Here is a 20,536-nt window from a genome sequence, read left to right on the forward strand (position 1 = left end):
ATAGCATTGGTCCAAAATTGTTAATTTCATAATGGCAAAACACTGACTTAAATGGAATATTACGCTCTTCAATTGCCAGTGCTACTAGACTTTTATTTTGATAATCATTAGCATAACAAACAAGAATTTTTTCTCAGCTGGATTAAACAACAAAGCATTTGATACTCCAAGACTGAAGTGAATAGCCTTTACAACTGAATATATGTAACACTGGCATTTAAAAGGAACTAAATACATATTGGGTTTATTTCCAAGAACCTCACAGTAACATTTAACATACCAACACATGAAAACACTTTATAAAACAATGCATTAGCTTGATTAATATTTCCAAATCTTGATTTTCTTATATTCTTCATTCCCACCTTTAATTTATCAAAACTTTTTTTTTGTTTCAAAATACAGAAGGTTATTAGTAACAAAAAGTCACCCAGATTTTCCTGTATAGATAGATACTGCAGGGATGTCAGGAAGGACATCTCTGAAGGAAAAAAATTGGGTTCAAAAGGGTGTGAAAACCCTTAGTACCATTTGGATATTGCCAAATATTTATTTACTGATGGGAATGGAGCAGCACTAGGCCAAACCCTGTGGTGGCATGCAGAAGTGTGAAGAAGAGCCTGAGGAAGTGTATTGCCTAGGTGGCTAAGCAAAAGCTTTTGCATCTCAGAGGGCTATTTTGGAAACCCAGACGAATCTCTGAACTTTGCATTTGTTTATTATCAAACCACAAAGCAGTAGCAGACAGATTACAATTCTCTGGCTAATACAAAAGTACATATAAATATTACCAATAAAAAAATACATCACTGACTCATCTCTACAGATGACAAGTACAAAGCCAATAAATATCACAACTCTAAAGCATACATTACTGACTGCCCTATAGAAGATAAGTATTGCATAAGGTAAAAGGGGGTTTTTGTTTGGTTGGTTTTTTTAACACATATATGTTACTAAAAACTACCTAAAGTTCGAAATTCCTTACTGAACATAACAGAAAATATACATATACTTCCATGCCAGGCTTTTATATCTTCTCCTATATTCCTCCTTTCAGATCTCAATTCCTTAATGTGTCGGGCCAACAAACCTCTATAAAATGCACAAACTTGTATTGGTGATACAGATGAAGTATCCCATTATGTCATATATGTGTATATATATTATATATATAGTATACAAACTTAAAATTGCATTCAAAATGTGTAATATAATACCTCAAGCGACATCAACATCAGTTTGTACCAGCAGGTTTTTTCTCAGTCTCTGAATTATCGCTTTCAGCTTCTCTTCACATTCATCTGTCTTAACTCTCATATTCTCAAGGGATGGAGTTCCTGTTAAGCTCAGCCCTGCATAAACTGTGAAGTACAGAAATAAATCCATTAAGTTTAAGATCAGACTCCCGACATTCCTAAATATTCAGTATTTGTGCAGGGTCTTTCCGGGATGTGGGATTTAACTGCTTAAACTTAGTTAACAGGAGCTGTCCAAAACGAGCCTAGTTCTGACTGGTAATAACCAAGACCACAGACTGCAAACCAAAAGGCCACCAGCATTTTAGTAAAAATTCAGATAAGTCTATTTGATTAAAAGATCTCCTCCTCTATTGCACATGCACCTGAAAAGAGCCTCCTCTCTCTGCAAAGACAGAAAAAAGACAATGCTCTAGGGACAGCCTGTTACATGTACTATTTCCAAGTAATTTCTCCTCTCACATGTGACTTCAGCCTGGGAAACGTCAAGTTTTGAAAAGCCTGCATGCTAAAAAAACCATTTCTAAATAGAGAAAAAAACCCTGCCCTTCAAACGATGTTTCAATATTATGTTGTACCCTAAAAAGAACATATTTACTGATGCTTAAAAGGTTGTTTTCTAGGAAAAGGAAAGAGGATGAAATGAAAAAAATTATTCTCTTAAATAAAATAAGAAGTCTGAACATGCTTCTTACCTCTTCTCAGGGGTGAACATGCAGAAGTGCATTAACAGAAGGAAAAGGCATTAAACTGTAAGATGAATAAAGCCCAAAACTGTGCTGAAAGAGACCAGGTCACAGAAAATTCTGTCTTAAAAATTCTGGTTTTGTAGGGGAAGAAAATTTTGAGGTTGCCGTTTTGTAAGTAATTAAAAATACCACAAAATGTTATTTTCAGAAATGTTAAGATTCTGTAAAAGCATACCATCCTCACAACGTGGCTAACAATCCTGTTGCCCCTTCTTGGGGTGCTAACTGAAAATATTACCACTTTTCAACTTGATAACTTTCTCCAGTTTCTAGCTCTGTAAGAAGCAGAGAATTGCAGTGGACTGACAAAGCTGCTTCTTTGTGTACTGGTCGAAGTTTCTGTAGGGGTATTTTCCTTCATGATACAGTAACACCTCTTACTCCCTACGGTCTGTCAGTCTCAATTTCACTAAAGAACCGTTCAGAGTGAGATGAAGCTCCTGGTACACCAAAGGCCCGGAGGTCCTCCTCGGAGTACCAGACATGCTTCTCTGAAGGCAGTGAGTAACTGGAATCTAATGCACAGACTGCACTCAGCTTCTACACTAAAAGCATATGCTCCTGCTGAACCAGTGCTATTGGTCAATCCGCACTCCAAACTCTGCTCAAATCTTTTAGCACATAAATTGCACATAGGAAATCAATGCATCTAAGACAAAAGACACACAAAAAAGTCAAAGCCTCATGATGCACACTGGCCAGTGTCAGATTTGCTGTGTACTTCAAACTGGTGCTGCCACTGAGAGCAACTGAATAAGGACACTATGGTTGTTCACTTCCAATAGCTGATTAAAACAGGTAACTTCGTCACAGCACGTCAGGGCCGAGTCCTCCTGTTGGACACCTTATGGTCAGATGAAGTCCGAATTCCAACAGAACCAATTGCAATCCTTGTGACCTGTGTATGCAGTATGTCTCCCCAGTAAAGAGATGAGCTGTGGAAGCAAAAAGAGATGTTTGCTTCTGAAGGTCGAGAGCAAAAGCTTTGTACTTCTTAGAAGTTCTGGGGTTCATCTGGATCCGCAGTACATAAAATGATCTAGTTGGGGTATTTTTGTCCAAACTCCAGATGTGGCAGCTACTTTTTGGGTTTCTCTAGGATGTTCAGGAATTTCCCTCGAGTCATTTCTCTAGCTGAAATCACAAGGGAGAAAAAAGAGATTAATATTTTTTAAAAAGCCAAGAAACCCAAACAATTGTATAATTTACAGATTTTAAGCACAGGATAAGAAATTAATTTAATTTTGTTCTTATACCAACAGTGAGTAAGGCTTATTTAATTTATTTTTTTAAGTGGAAAATAAATAAAACTGCATTTCAGCTTGAATTCCTGATATCCTAGAAATACAGGCAGGGCCTGGAATCTTCTAAACTCAGCAATAATTCCCACAGGCTGTCTCATTATATACAATCTATGCTTTCTATTCCTAGGGCGTTATGCTCTTGCAGCATCTCCTTTTCTCTGTACTATCCATCTCCAAATGGTGTAATCCAGATCTCCATCACTCTATCTCAGAGCAATTGTTCTGGAATGTTATAATCCGTCACAGATTATGGAACTCTCTCTTTCTCCATTTCAGGATTATTGGTCCCTGGATGCTATGATCTTCAACAGAAATTAGACAGCATTTTCTCTCTCTCAGCAGTGTCAGTCCCTGGATGCTGTAATATAATGGGGTTTATATTCCTTCAATGCAGTTCATCTATGGATGGTGTAATAAAGTAAAGTTTATAGAGCTTTGGTCTTCTCTCTCTCTCTGCATTGTCAGTCCTTCGATGTTTAATACAGCAAGGCAAGGTTTATATGTCTCTCTCTCACTCTTGGCACCATCAATCTCTGGTAGCTGTATTACAGCAGGGTTTACACAGCCACTTTTCTGCACGAGACATTTCTGACTTGTGAGCCCATAAGCTCACAAACTGGCAGAGCAGCCCTAATACTATCTTTGTCTTGCAATAACAATACAATGCATCAAAGACAACACGATTAGCAATTGAGTCCTGGAGAATGACAATCTTCCCACCAGTGCTTCCCTTAATTTCTTTTAAATAAAGGTGTAAGCTTTGTGCTGGACTGACAGGCATCAAAACATGGAGGTTTTTATTCACAGGATTGATGAAAGCATGTATGTCTCCCACAGCTAGCCTAGTGAGACTCTGGAAGGAAACGGGAATTCATTTTCTGTTTTATCCATTCAATTGCTGACCTCTCTACTGAGAGGAGTAACAGAAATGACAATTAGCATAAAAACTGGAGGTGGGCTTGTTGCTGATGTTGGGTTTTCCTTTGGTATTACTGAATATCTGTTAGAATAGAACTAAAATGTAATAAAAATGTTCAGCTTAAAATACTCAGTACGCACCCTCAGGTAAAGACATTTTGTTATTCTTTACCTAAAGGTTAGAATTTGTGCCTTAAAAGCCTCTTCTTTATATTATTACATTTTAATTTGTCTACCCAAAATTGTACCACAAGGTACTGTCATCAACAAGATCCCTGTAAAACAATTAGTGGTGTTATGAACTGTCTGATATTCATAGGCTGCAAAGTCCACTGCTGTGAGTGGAACATGCCTCAGACTGGCTGCAGATTCAAGCAGATCACTGCATTATTCGCTTGGTTCATGCCTGCAGCTGTGAGTTATATCATCTGGGATCCATTCCCAACTCTGCTTCTGATTCACAGCATGAACTACCACAAAAGTACTGGTTTGTACTTCTACTTTTCCATCCGCAAGATAGCTTGTATCTTTTAAGTGCTATTTGAACACAAATAGAAGGTGCTGCAGAAGGGCAGAGTGGATTGTTATTTTGTCCAGAACTAAGTTGTTATGCACAAAGAACATGATTAAATAAAAATGCAAGTTTTTAAAAATTTCAGCTAGGAATACATTTTCAGCACCAGTTGTTTGACACTTCCCTGCCTTGCACCATCAACAGTGCATGGTTTTAAAACGCTCTTAACGGAGAAAGCACAAAGCCAAACTGTAGTTGATAGAGTGGAAAGTTTTCCGGAGTCCCATATAGGAGATATACGAATGCATGACAATTCTGTTCCCCCAAAGAGGGCTGCACCCTATAAATCAGGCAGAGAGCATAGACTCCTTCTGCACGCTGAGTGAAATTACTGTGGGTTGGGGGTTGCTCCAGAGCACGTGCCCTCCTGTTCACTTGTCATCGGAGATGTTAACATTTCTGATTAATTCACAGACCTCTCATTTTATTCTTCATTCCTTTATCCTTGCTATCCTGTTCTGCTGCAGCTTAAAGATTCTTACCGACCTGCTACAATAATCACCGCCCGCTTCCCCCCCCAACCTGGTGAAATTGTTTAGTGATGCCAACCGCGCTTTTAATTTGCAAGACATCAGACACAGAGGTAATTTATACCAACATCTGTTCATTTCTGACTTCTGAAACAAACTCGCACATGCTGCTACAAAATCCCATTAGGAGCAGGAGACAGCCTTCTGCTATTCTGTATTCCTCTTCTCCTCACATACTCAGGCTTGCATCGGGTTTATATTTAAAGATATCATGCCAAACTGAAAAAAAGGACTTCACATCTTTGTATATGTATGAAAATGGCCAGGAAATAACATCCTCATATCACAAAAAAATCACAGCCAAACTAAGGGCAAGTTTCCACAAACATAACAATCTTGTTTCCCTTGCTTCAGCTGCTTCTCTTATCTGCCCAAGAACCACAGTTCAATGTATTCCTGGTAAACACAGGCCAAATATATATTACATGCTACTGCGTTCAAACGTCTTGGCTACTCCTTCCCCTTTGTTCCTCTTTAATCTGCACTGGAGTATGATTTGAGCTTGGGTTTTGCACAGAAAAGCCTCTAATATTAAACTGACTCCTCTACCCAGTATTGCTTCTGATAAATGAATTCTTAATAATGGGAATATCATTTCCAATGGGGCCTTTTGGATCTTGCTGGAGTGAGGGAAGAGCTTGTGAACGAAGAAATCATCACCCACATTCTAAATATGATTGCAGTCTAAGAGAGATGGTAAAACCTGCCTTAAGCAACCACCCAAGGGACCAGCAGAAGCCAGTTGCGTAGTAGATAGAGGTGGATTTTTTAATTAAAAGGTTGGACAAAACTCTAGTGAAAACCTTGGGGATTTTTTCTTTCAAATGGTTGCTTAAACCACGGTCTTCAAGTGAAGAGACGGCTTGAGTGCAGGTTTCATTGTACCAGCAAACAGACACTACAGAGGCTGTGCAGTATGAAAGAGAAATATGAATCTCCATGTCAAGTGACGATTTACAACCTTGCCTACGCTGTGCTTCTACTACAATAGAAAAATCAACAATGGATACGATCGCAATAGCTTGGATACAAATTAACCTCACCTACTAGAGAGGAGGAAGAGGATACTGAAGACTGTAGAAAAAACACTTTAAGATGTTAACAGCACTGGTTACAATGGAAGTTGAGTTCTTGAATAGACTCTTTCAGAGAAATGTATTGAAAAATGGTATCAGACTGTTATAATTAACAGAGAATGCTGTACTGTATGAATTAAGTTTCCTGCCTGGCAAAATCTGCCAAGCAGATCTCATGAACAGGTATTGGGTAGGAAAGGTTGGGGCTGAAAGGAGGAGACATTTCTACTTGATAGGGGAGTAGAATAAGGTTTAATATAATCTCCTCTTTAGAACTTCAATCCCTCAATCCCGCATTTAGCCTTGTTGCCTGGGGCTCCTTTTCTACGATTGTCCCCAAGCTGCCTCTCCACAGTAAATTTTGTGGTTGCTGGTTGAAAAGATTCAGTAGTACAGATTGATTTCCTACAAGTGAGGAGATGAGGGATTACCAAAAGCAGTCCTGGTTAACAAGATTGGGTGCAGAATCTCCTGCTAGAGCAGCCCACTCTGCCAGTGCTTTGCATCCTTTCACTATGACATATGGGTTTCATTACACAAAGATTTTCCTGATTTTAACTTGGAGGCGATTACATTGGAAACTCAGAGCTATCTTTACATCTGTAGCAATTTAAAGGTTAAGTAACTTTTAATCAAATGACAAAGACTCATAATGTTTTTTCCTCGATTGAAAATGAAAACTGCTGTTCCGGATAGTCCTTCCGGTGACAATTTAATTAGAAAAAAACCACTGCCCTGGAGATTGGGATCCAGCCTGATTGCTCCCCATAAAAAGCCTTCTCACACATAGGACAGCACAGGACATACTGTGTCATAAGGTCTGGATAGCCAGGAAATAATGGAAGGATTTACTGCTATAAAATCAACAACGAAAACAGTGATTTACACTTATATAAGCAACTTTCATCCAGGAGAATCCCTAAGCAACATACATATGTACACGCTTTTTTAACATAACATACACTTAAATGCAAAAGCGCAACACACTTGGTAATAAAGTCTATGTAAAAGATGTATGTGACAAATTGTATTTATCATACATTTATCATGATCATTATACCTTCTGCTGCTTACTACTTCTGGGCTTACCTAAAAATCTCAAAACAAAGCCTGTGAGCATCTTCAGATCACAAATATTTTAAAATGAAGTCACCTGCTAAAGAAGCGCTTCTCTGCCTCTCCCCCAGATGTACAACTTACAGGACAAATTTGACTGTGCTCTTCCTCTGACCTGAAAATTGTAGCCGTGTTGAAATCTGAAGGCCTTGCTACTTAAAAAACCTGGAAATACAATTGATGCCCTGTGAACAGAACATGTTTTTAGCCCTGAAATGTCTTGTAGTATCACACTTTCAATGCTACATTCTTGACTACAAAAAGGTTCTTTTTAGGCACTGTCATACTTTGTTAGCTTATCAGTTATTCCTCCCATTCAGTCGTATTTATGGTAACTAAAGAACTTGTTTTTCAACATGGAAGGATTCCTTTAAAGTACTAATCATGCACTCTCAAGCTACTGCTGTGTCTTAGGACTACACAGAAAACAAAACTAAAAGGGTTTATTTCTGACGAACTATCAGTGGAAATTACCAGTTCAGGGCAAAGAACATGAATTGCAGAGAGACAGCAGAACACTACTCTGGTTTTTAACCCCTCTATCACAAGGGTCTGTTGCATCAGAAATTACTTCTTTTGTCCTGAGACACAATGTTAGGATAAGAAGACACAACCATTCTTTTTCTTAGTTGGTAGGACATAAAAAAGACCTAGAGGAATCTGCCTGTGAGTAACTGTGGGAGTCTTGTTTGAGCGGACTTGTGAAAGCCAATGGCAAAGCCACATCTTTTGGCTGGGGTCAACTAGTATTGCATTTGGAAGGGGAATAAAAAAAAAATCAGTCGCAGGGGTGGGGGGAGTGAAGGCAAAAAGGCAATCTAAAACCAGCAAAAATATTTAAGATTGACATTATTACTAAACAGCCCTCAAAGAAAAAAGAGGCTTATGTCAGGCAAGACCAACAGAATATTACTACCCAGCCAACATAATCTGAACTTCTATCAGAGAGAGATATCATAAGGACCACTTTCTATCTTGAGACCAGACCCCCAAAAGCCTACCACCACCTGGATGCTTGCTGGCACCAGCTCACTCCTCTTCCTTCATAAAAAGAGCTCCAATTACTCTGCTAACTACATACTTCCTTAATGTAATTGTCAAATGAACTGCTACTTGATGACTGTGGGCCTTTGACAAATACTTATCGGTGAAAGCTACACCAAGCCCAATTTCATAAAGAGCTGGAACTGCCATCTCAGGAGAGCAGTGGTTAGCAAAAGCAGTGTCAGTCACCTTTAGCGAAGGTAGAACTGGCATGTGCAGATACTCAGACCTGTGCTTCAGGAACTGTTACATTTACACTGAAGACCAGCGTAATCATCTAGCACTCCTGAAAGACATTTTTCAGGTAAGAAGACAGAATCAGCATAAACCTCCAGGTGGAATAAGCTTGCATTACTGTGGCATCTTTCAATAATCAATATCAAAGCACTTGCAAAGTTTATCAAGATTCACAATATTCTTGAGACATACAGTGATTTAATTCCCATCTTACAGATGGGGTCACAGCCTCAGTACGGAGTGATGTACAGATGTATACTAAAGGAGTCAGCAACCGTGCTAGAATTCAGGCTCTGAAAGATGAGCTCTGTCAAGTCTTGCTGCAGCATTTAAAAATATTACCACCACCTTTGGTACAAAGCATCACTGTCCTTCCCTTGGTGAATGAGACAGCAGAATCTGCCCTTACTTCAGCTGTAGTTCAGTCTGGCATGACTTGTTTTGAAATGCCAAAGAAGGTGGAGGCTTGCACAAAGCCAGGCTGTGAATCAGAGCAGGTGAGGCACGTGGACCGCTCCTCCCAGTATGCTATGAAAACAGTAATCTCTGACAGAGAAGTGGTAAATAGCTGAGACTGATAAACTTTTAAACCAGTGAAACAGTTTAGTGAGTGTTAGCTAGAGCCTTCAGAATGGGAATCAAATACCTAATGCGTTCCTGAATCATGAAATCCTCATGTGACCTCTTTCCACCTTGTTCTTCTCCACCCATACTAGTGGTGTTTTATTGTATACCTGATAAGAGATCTCAGAGATCATAGGATTATCCAGACTGGTGATAACAGATCTGCTGTAGATTAAGATATCCTCAAAAATGTCATTGTTGCTATCAGTAAATACTAAAACTGTATCAGCTCTAAAAAACAATCAGATTCCTTCTCTGCAGAATAATTTACCTTGTTCTCCTAATCAGACTTCCCTACCTTACAAGGCAATACCATTCTGTTTGCACTAAATTGCAAACAATGATGTTCACAGAGCTTCGAATGCAAAAACTACAAACAGTATTTATTCACATACAGATGGACAAACCCTGTCAATGAAAACAGTCAAAGCAAGGGGCAATGACATCCCTGCCAAAGCCCAGGGAGCTACTAAACTTATGTTCCAGGTCACATATTAAGATGTGCAGATATTTTCTCCTGAGTGATCCCCATATTAAAGGAAACTCCTACAGTACTTCCCACTTCTAGGAGCTGCCTGCAGCCAACATCCTGTGGGGCCAAAGACCTGATCCCTTTGACCCCCAAAGCAGGGAAAGAGTTACATCTTCTCTCTGCGAAGCCAATAAAAACCTCTCTTGATTATAATTTAGATAAGAGCCACTGGATTGAATAATAATGTCTGAAACTCCCCTGGCTGTTTCACCTTGAGACGTCCATCACTGGGTTAAACATGATGCTAATTGCATTTGGATTGATTAATTTCTCTCACTCCTGTCTATTCGAATAATGCTTAACAAAATAATCACAGCACCCAGAGCCAAATCTTCTCCGTCAAAGGAATGAAGCCATCAGAACCAGCAGAGATGAAAGAAATGAAGATGACCCGTAATTACTGCTACGGTGATATCATTACCATATTATAGAAAATGAGTGTACGGCGGGGGAGCGGGGGCTGCGATTATTATTTATTTTTTAATGGAACCTCACATCCCAAGAATACAGATCTGACACAGTGGAGCATACAGAAATACAAAACTAAAAAATTATTGTGCATTAAATTGCAAAATACAGTGAACACTGGGACTGTAGATACATTGAGCGTCTTGTACTGTGAGCTGCTATTTATTCACTTCACTATTTTTTCATTGCAATAATGTTTCGTATATGACTAGCACAGAGATCTAACATGCCTACCTTCCCCAAAAGATTCTCAAGTATCTGCAGCAGAACTCACCCTTAACCCTGATGCTAAAGCCATTCTCCTTTAATATCATTACAATTCTTACTTTGAATGTTGGCATTCAGATTTTTAAACCACAGGACCCAACTTGATGCTCAAAGAAAAGCTAGCATGCAAGAAATTTTTATTCTTCAACGCTGATTCCTGTCTGAAGGCAGTTATAAATTCCATCACCAGCCGCAGTAGATCACTTTCAACCATTCATTATGCTGGTTCTGTAAAGATATCAAATGAATCAAGTCTGGAAGAATTTAAACTAGGATTTGGAAAAAAAAAACCCCAAAACCCAAAACAAACCCCAAACCAAAACCACAACCCTAACATCCAAATGGAAGGCCTTCTGCTCCTTTTATTCTCCAAAATACACTCCCAAAGCCCCTCTCATTTGAGAAACAAATAGCTTGGCAATTGTATAAGATCTTCAGACACCTGTGCACTGCAATTCTAATTGTGGTTTATACAGTTCACTTCTCTCAGTGCTGCTTATGTCTGCCCCCTAGTCTCAGACCGAAGACAAAAAACCGACACACAACTAGCAGCTTAAAATATTTATTCTGGAATAAAGCCAAGGTCAAATACACAAAAAAATTTCACACGCCAAAAATGTCAAGACCTAAGACCAAGCGCTGACTCATGAAGCTAATTTAACACAGAAAAATTATGTTCAAGTATTTTATAAGGCTTAAAGAAATAAATTCAAGTTATGCTTCTAATATTAAAAACAGTATGAAATGCAATGTTACATCAAAGTTGAGGATATTTCCAAGTATACCTGAAAGGGACTTCACTAGCATAAGTTACCACTGGAACAGCTACAGCTTGGGAGAGCTTTGACCACCAAATCCCAGACGCTGGAGGCAAACAGCAGGATAGAAAAGGGGCATGTTTTAACAAGAAGCACTCTAAAAGTTTATTTTCTACCTGCTTGTACCAAAAGGAAAATAATCTCTTCCTGGCTTCCCAACCCCTGCAGCAGACCAAGAGTTCTTGATGATTTAGGTTTTCTCACCACAGTATCTCAAAGAGGAATCTTCTTTATCAAGCAACGTGGAGAAATGAGATCAAAACTGTTTGCTCAAGAACTCTTGAGCATAAAACATGTGAAAAAGCTAGGCGGAGAGGTCTGCACTGAATATACGCGTGCAGCCAGGTATGAAAGGTTTCTGGAAGTGAACAGACCCTTCCCAGAAGGCACACAGGCAGAAGCACTGCCCAAGCTCCCACAAAACAGTGCACCATGACGTGGTGCCCCTGCCTACGCTGGGGAGCAGGTATTTACCATTTGGGAGCAAAGCAGGTGAACCTTGAAAGTAACCATTTTTTCAAGTTTTATCAGTGGCCAGGGCACGCAGGCCATGGCAAAATCTGAGCCCAGGAGCCAATAGGAACAAAGGGATTAAGAGTTATTAGGAGTAGAGAGAATTACATATTTACAGTACAGTTACTGAAAAATAATCGTGTAATGATTATGTAAGTCCCTATACTTCTTTTGGCTAATAATGTTGGGATACAAGCTGTATGGTTATGCAAGCCAGGGCGCACAAATCCAATCAGAAGACATCAAGGCATGTTTACAGGGAGGCTTGCAGCTCTGGTTCAAGAACAGTATGGCTTCCTTGACCTCTAAAAGGCAGAAACAAGCCCCTGTCAGTAGGTTAGCTAATGGCCTGAGCTGTGAAGCAGAACTGTATTTTTAAGTTTAACTTCTATCAACAAACTTCACAGGAAGAGATATCTGAATGAAAGAAGCTCAAACTTTGGTAGTCTGTATTTATTTGTCCAGAGGTATGTCTTTAAAAGGCAGACTAAATTTTTAAAATGCTTTCTAATCCCAAGATTCCTTATTGAAACATTTTTCCATGTAGATGACTGCAGCCCTTGACACAACAATGAATTATCAATATTGAAGGTCTCTATGAAAAGAAGATTCACGCTTTTTATGACTGAACAATATTATTTGATTTACACATTAAGTAAACCAAGATTCCTTTTGCCATTAGTACAACTATACAACATATTAAATTACATGGAGGACTTCCATAATTTCCAAAAATCCAAGTAAAAAGTCTGTATAAGCAAATACAAGTAAATGATTGAAATCTCAGTGTTCCAAGGCCAATGGCTTAACCTTAGTTAAACCAGAATTACGGAAGAGCAGCAATATGCAGTTTGTGGGCTGCAGAAGAAAACCTTCACAACTGCCTCCATAATTTTATTCTTTTCTCCACATAAATCAAAGGCACTTTCTTTAATGACTACCCTTATACCGATCTTCATCCTTCCCAGTATATTCACTGCTTGCTTTAGTCCAGCTTTTTCAGTTATAATACTGACTAGTTTCATGCACTCTGTCCGCCACAATCCTCTTCTCCTGGCAACAATGCCCTGAGCTGAGGAATATTTGAAAGTCCAGAAGAGGGTTCAGGGAATTCAAAACCATCTTTACCAACTCCAAGCTGGTCACAAAACATCCGAGGAAATGCACTGATTTAGAAATGTTACAGTTTTTACAGCATCCAAATGCTACTAGAGTCAAGTTCAAATGAATAGAGAAAAAACGTGTATTTGGAAGAGTTAAAAATCACGGGAAAATTGTTGTTACTCACAGAAACTATCGCTAGTTTTAATCTGACCTACTTGGTAACAAAATTGTAATACCACTTAGGGCTGTTTGGAACAGATATTAAAATATAAACAATGCAGGCTCTGCTAGAATAATTACAATCTAGCTGTTAATGAGCTCAAAGGCAACTAGGTAAGGCCCAGTTGTAAAAGCAGACGTAGAAGATGCACCCAAAAATAAACCCTCCCAGACCCATGAAGAAATGTGAGAACATTTTTCATAAACACCCTCACACTTCTAGTAGCAATGGGTTTTGAAGAAAAGCTTAAAGACATGATTCAAATACAAGAAATACAGAGGTATTGGAGTCTGCAGATATCTCCTGAGAGCAACGGTCAGAAGTGTTTTGGGTTTGTGTGGTGGGGTTTTGGTAGTGGGGAAGGGACTGCAGGGGCGGCTCCTGTGAGAAGCTGCTAGAAGCTTCCCTGGCTCCAAGTCAGACCTGCCTCTGGCCAAGGCTGAGCCCATCAGCGACAGTGGCAGTGCCTCTGGGATAACAGACCTAAGAAGGGAAACCTGCAGCAGAGAGGGGAGTGGGATGTGAGAGAAAACCCTACACTGACACCAAGGTCAGTGAAGAAGGGAGGAGGTGCACTGGAGGAGGCGATGCCCCTGCAGCCCGTGGTGAGATGGCAGGCTGTCCCCCCCTAGCCCATGGAGGGGAGCGGGGGAGCAGATGCCCACCTGCAGCCCGTGGAGGACCCCACGCCGGAGCAGATGGATGCCCCTGAAGATGGCCGTCACTCCATGGGAAAACCCACGCTGGAGCAGTCTGTGCCTGAAGGACTGCAGCCCCTGGAAAGGACCTATGCTGCAGCAGTTTGTGAAGAACTTCAGCCTGTGGGAAGAACCCACGCTGGAGAATTTCATGGAGGACTGTCTCCCGTGGGAGGGTCCCCATGCTGGAGCAGGGGAAGAGTGTGGGGAGACCTGCCCCTGAGGTGGAAGAAGCAGCAGAGACATGTGACAAAGTGACCTCAACCCCCATTCCCCGTCTCCCTGCGCCGCTGGCAGGAGGAGGTAGAGAAAATTGGGAGTAAAGTTAAGCCTGGGAAGAAGGGAGGGGTGGGGGAAGGTGTTTTAAGATTTGGTTTTATTTCTCATTATCCTACTCTGATTTGATCGGTAACAAATTAAATTTTGTGGTTTTTTCCCCAAGTCGAGTCTGTTTTGCCCGTGACCACAATTGGTGCGTGATCCCACTCTGTCTTTGTCTCAACCCACGAGCCTTTCATTATATTTTCTCCTCCCCATCCCACCAGGCAGAAGGAGTGAGCAAGTGGCCTCGTGGTGCTTTGTTGCTGGCTGGGCTTAAACTGAGACAAGAAGAAACTCCAGTTTCTTGAAACCCAGAAGTAAAGCATACTAGTCAACTGTCATTCCTAAAAAAACCAAGCAAAACCAAACCAACATTATTTTTTGCTCCAGAAGCTCTACTGAGAGCAGCCCAGTAAGCTTTGGTACTCTTTTGCTTCCAAAAATCTCTTCATGTTTATTCCTAGGCCATGCATACCATTGGTCTGAAGCCACGTCCACCATTACTTTCTTCTCTTATGAAAGCTGAATACAGTGACATAGCTATCTTTTAATGAGCAGACTAGTGTTCTTCATCCATCACTGGAAACGAGGAACAGAGACACCGCAGCAAAGCAGATGGCAAACCATCTACAAGACAGCTCAGAAAGTAAAGCACAAGGTTGTGATGGCCATGAGGAGTCTCCACAGATTTACTGACTAGTGAGATCGCTCTGAGTGTTGAAGGGGCATTGAAGAAACTTTGGAAGCCAGAAGAACCCAGAAGACTACATGATTCAGTGATAATGAGACTATCAGACACTATCCGGAGGTAGAAAGGCACAACGGAGTAGAAGAGGTATAAGTAAAAAAGAGGATATGAAGGAAAAGTGATGAGTGAAGACAATTTAATCTATGATAAGAGAACAGATCAAATGATAAGCTATACAGTACAATATCATATAAGGAAAATTGTACAGAATCAGAGAATCATTCAGGTTTGAAAGGACCTTGGCAGGTCTCCAGTCAACCTTCTGCTCAGAACAGACAGGCTGCGCAGGGCTTTAGCCAGTCAAGTCTTAAAAATATCCATGGATGGAGACTGCACAATCTCTCTTGGCAATCCTTCCAATACTTGACTGCTCTGTGCTGAAAAAGTTTTCTCTTTAATCCAGTTAGAAATCTTCTTGCTTCAATTTATAACCGTTGTCTCTTGTCCTCCCACCATGCAGCACTGTGCAGAGCCTGACTTCATCTTCTCAACAACCTCCTCACAGGTACTAGGCAGGCAGCTATCAGGTCCCTGTGAAGTCACCTCTTCTCCATGCTGAACAAGCCCCGTTCCCTCAGCCTCTCTTCACAGGGCAAGTGCTCCAGCCCCCTGATCGTCTTCGTGGCCCTCCATTGAACTCTCTCCAGTTTACCAATGTCTTCCTCATGCTGGTGAATGGAGGACACCACTGGATGTGGCATTGCAGATGCAGTCTAATGACTGCTGAGTAGAGGTGGACAACCAGCTCCCTTGATCTACAGGCCATGCTCCTATCAACAGATGTATATGCAATCCTACATTCCTTTCCTAAATATTATCTACTTGCTACATTCCTGTTCAACGCTGTCTCCTAGTCTTTAACCCTCCACCTAGCCACTGCTTTGCTTACTGTTCCAGGAAACCCAAGCACCATATTCAAGAGTCAGTGCATTTCATGTCCTGAGACAGTGGAGGAACTGTTTGCTCCTCCAAGTTTTATATGCATACATTACTAAACAGAAATTTTAAGCATTTTTTTTTAAATTAACATGCTCTCTATTTTCAAGTAAGCCAGGTACTAGGCATGCAAATCTTGAGGCAACCCAGAGAACTATCTGTTGAAAACCGAATGACAGCTTGGCCTGCTACCCAGAAACATCCATCACCCAGCCCTTTTCTGTTGGGATTTGTGTTGAATGACGTCTTCTGCAGGTTAACAATTAGTTTTTAGCATAAGAGTCCTGTGTCATCGTCGTCATCTCCCCAGGAGAGAGAAACAGGCTGAGTGATTTTTAGATTATATGCTCTGATAAGACAGAGGCTCCTGACTCCCTGTGTGCTTGTGCCATGCAGGCCACCTGCTCTATGGAGCTGCCACGGGGGACATCCTCAAAAAGGTTTAATAGTAGTGTTCTCTCTAGAGATGTAACTCAGAGCATGCTCTGAATTTACATTCTATATCACCGACTAAAATCTTGCATATAAAATCCAATCAATAGATAGGATCTAAGACTAGCCACTAACAAAGATTGTAGAAATATTATTTCCTAATAAACAAGAATTTGTCAGGTCTGTAGTCACAAAACCTGTAAATTAACACAGGAATTGATAGAGCAGGGCAGATCAGTGATCCACCCAGTCAGGCATCCTGTCTGACTGCACCCAATATCAGAAGCATCACAGGAAAAAGAAAAAAAAAAAAGCAAGGAACCCCATTATGAAGACATATGGAATGATAGTCTCTGAAAGATTCCTCCTCTTCCTAAGTGCTTGTTTTACATCCTGAAGCAGTTGATATTTCCTACTTTATTTTAGATTTTTATTCTGCTCTAACTAGAAATGTTCTCATCATCCATTTAATTGCCTGATTACTCTTCAATAACTGCTAAGTACTTCGTCTAAAAAAAAAATAAAAAAAAAAATCCCAGTGTGGCAGAAAGTTCCACATCAAATTATTCATTGTGTAAAAAGCATTCCTTTTTGCTACTTTTAATCTGACTGGCTTCCATTACTTTTTTCTGAATTCCCCCCCTCTTATTCTTGTCAGGGTTGGGAGTCAATAGGAATTTTCAATTTATCTTCTCAATTGTAGAGATGTAAAATAACAACTGCGCTACCTTTCAAAATCAAAGAGATCCACTTTTTCTTCCACATTCTCATGAAGAAATCTCTTGATTTATAAGCAGCTCGCCAGAAGTGAATGGTGTATTTCACACTATCTTGAAATTATTCCTACCAAAAGACTGCCTGAAGTGACAGAGTATTTGAAGTTACAGAAAAGAGAATGAGACTTACTTCCTTTCTGGGAAAAGATTATGAAACCTTACACAGAAATATAGGTTGTAAAGTGCAAACAATTATTAAAGTCAAGCAGAAGAGGTGGGAAACAGCACAATAATTTGCTGTGTCTTGAAGATTCACTCAAGCCTGAAGACATACAGGGGTAGAGCAATCCGCTCTGCTTCACCATGCTGGGGACTGTGCTTCTACCTGGCTGTTCTGGACCATCCCAGGAGCTCAAAGGCTTGAGGGGTACATGCAAAACATGGTTAAATGCTGCCAATTCACCAACTGCACACAAAGCCCAATTACTTTGTGTAACTACATTCTCCGGCAAGTTCAGATAGATTTGTCATAAAAATTCTGCCAAACAGCAAGTTTTTAGTTCAGAAACATCAAAATCCTATAAAAAAGCCCAACATACAGAATATCAGAACAACTTAGCATAACTATTCTTATGAGTCCAAGTATAAAGAGCTATCAAGTGAAGTTGGCCCAAGTACAGATCCTTGTGTCACAGCCTTCTATCCAACTCAACTTACGGCAATTATTTTGAAACCTACTCTTTACAAACATACCAAAGTGACAAACCTTTGTAAGGAAAACAAACTACATCAGTGTAGTTTAACTAAAACTTTGTGATTACAAATGCATATGAAGATCATACTTAATTTGTTAACTTTCTCAGACTTACCTAACCAGAAGTAACAGCAAATTACAATTACTTTACAACTTCTTGAAAAAAAGATTTTGCTATTTACATACATGACATAAAACATTTAAAGATATTATAGCCCTTCAAGCAGCCTGCAATTTATACAGAAAGTGAAGGTCCAGAGAACAAATTTTACTCTACTCTCTCCCTTCTATTTTATAATAGAAGAAAAAGCAAGGCTGTGACTAATTGTGGCCATGTTTGAACTTCACGTATGTCCTCTTCTGTTTCTGAAAGATATTATTTTGGGGTCAGAAAGCATTCTCTCAAATACAACAAGAGTTGTGTTACTTACAGGTAAAGTTTTCTTTGATAGATAAAATTATTGAGCTAGAATGACAGCATGGCCCAGCAGACAGCACTTTAGCCTGCAAATGGAAACCTGGTTTCTAATCCTGATGCGGTCACTCCTGCTATGTGACTTCTCCATCCATCCTTCAGGTTCCCCTACCCATGAAATGGTATATATCTTTCTCTGCCAAGTTCCAAGATCGAGGGAATAGAATTATTATGAAACAAGGAAATCTCATTTTAATCTCATCAACAGTGCTTTAGATCCAAGGCTTAGATCCATGCCAACTAAATTAAGGTTCCAGACTGGGGTGTCCAAGCTGAGAACCTCATATAAATCTACAGAAAGATAGAAATGCCTCCAAAACAGCAGTTCAGCTTATTTAAGATCTGACTGCATATACATCTATTGCTGGTTTGGAGGGTCTAGGTAGGTGTCAAAAGGTAACAGCTGCAGACACTGGTCCCAAACGTCAGGCATACCTTTTGTGGTATTTTCTAGAACTGCTTTCTTAAGCAGTTGGTCAAAAGAGCCTTGAACACTCCTGCAGAAGACTGTTTTTATGTCATCAGAGCCCTTCAAGGAATACTCCACAAAGTTTATTCCACACATATCTGCTGTTAGGACATGTAATGCCAAAGTAGAGGAAGCCAACATGTTCAACAAAGTGTCAACAAAAAGAGAAAAACAGCCAGGATGCTAGCTTGACAAATACCTTTAAATAAATAGCTAGCTAGCAATGCTGATATACATCTTGAATAATTATTCTGATACCTTGAAGTTCTTGTTGTTGATCAAGTACCCTCTCTGCTACATGGTGTACTAACACAGGACAAGTTATTTCTGCCCTAAGGAGCTTAGGAGAGACACTACATAAATACAGACAGACAATAGAGGTATACAGTTAAATGAGCCAACACTGAAAAGTATCATACTCACAACACATCACCTTAACAGTTACCAAGATTTCTATACATATTGTACAGCAGGTGGAAGGAGAATGAGTTAGCTCCCTGGATGTTTACAGAGTATGCCTCCAAAGTGTGCAGGGAAACCAGTTTTTTGCAGAAAACACAGCAATGTCTCATAGTAATTTGCATTCTTGACAGACTGGAACTGTCTGTTGTCTTTCTGTTACAGCATGAAGTATATTAGATAAAGCACCAAAAAAACCCATGAAGAGAAAGAAAAGTGGTTTGATACAATAACAAAGCGTGTGGAGAAACGTATGGAGATCTTCATCGCAGTCAAAATGATGAGCTCATCTTTGTGAGTGGAACAACATTTGTTAAGATCAGAGTAAAAGATTCTGGAAAAGGTGTAACATTGTAAGAACTTGGATAAGAGCTGTGTTCATAGACAGGAAAGGTTTTATTCCATAGATGATATATAGAAAAATGGAAGAAGATTTAGATTATAGCTTGGATGCCTGGACTTACTGGAGAGTCAAGCATTATACTTGGTCACAAGGCTAAACGGGGGACAGAACAGCAGCAGTGTATTTCTGCTGTTACCTGCCTACCCTCTCAAAAGAGGGGTCACAGACAATTTGTTTGGAATAGGAGGAGGAAAGAGTAAAAAGCTCCCGTTTCCCCATCTACTCAGGTCCTCAGATATAAAGGAAACGAAGGGGCTGGTAGAAGGCATTTTTAATCCCATAGGTTCTAGAAAGGTAGCAATGTTCGTTAGCTCCTAGTGTGGTCTAAATACTCTGAAATGTGTATCATACTAGTTTATAATCACAATACAGAACAATATATAAACAATACGAGGCAAACAAAGCCATGCTACATAGTTCTGACATGGGCATTCATGCTAACTCCACATGATAGTTGTTTCATATACATAAATTTTATCATTTCTTTCAAATTATTTGGCTGCTCAGAAGTAATAAAACACTACCTTCCATGAGTACAGTAATGCTTGTACATTGATACAATGTTTCTGTATCATACAGAAATTATATTAAACAGCATATTTACTGAAAAGAAAGAATAAAGATAAATACAGAAATGACGGGAAACAAAGTACTACACAGCTGATGTTCTTTTCGTGCATAGTAAAGATATTTTACTTCTCAGCTTTGTTGCAATACTCAGTTACCATTTGAATCATTACACTACATCTACATCCCACTGACCTCATTATTT

At 39.8% G+C, this 20,536-nt stretch overlaps 1 protein-coding gene across 2 annotated transcripts in view; it reads right to left on the reverse strand.

Annotated features, from left to right (window-relative positions):
* Positions 1-700: 700 nt before the first annotated feature.
* LIN52 (lin-52 DREAM MuvB core complex component) overlaps positions 701-20,536 on the reverse strand; it is a 47,358-nt gene continuing 27,522 nt past the window's right edge. Inside the window, exon 6 of one of the 2 annotated variants that reach the window (XM_075030213.1) lies at positions 701-3,142. In XM_075030213.1, coding sequence (XP_074886314.1) covers positions 3,087-3,142 — 56 coding nt within the window. In that variant the 3' untranslated portion in view covers positions 701-3,086. Of the gene's footprint in view, positions 3,143-10,471; positions 10,927-20,536 lie in introns of those variants that run through there. The other variant, XM_075030215.1, reaches the window with a different exon arrangement.

This window comes from Buteo buteo, chromosome 6 (assembly GCF_964188355.1).
Source record: "Buteo buteo chromosome 6, bButBut1.hap1.1, whole genome shotgun sequence".
NCBI lineage: Eukaryota > Metazoa > Chordata > Aves > Accipitriformes > Accipitridae > Buteo > Buteo buteo.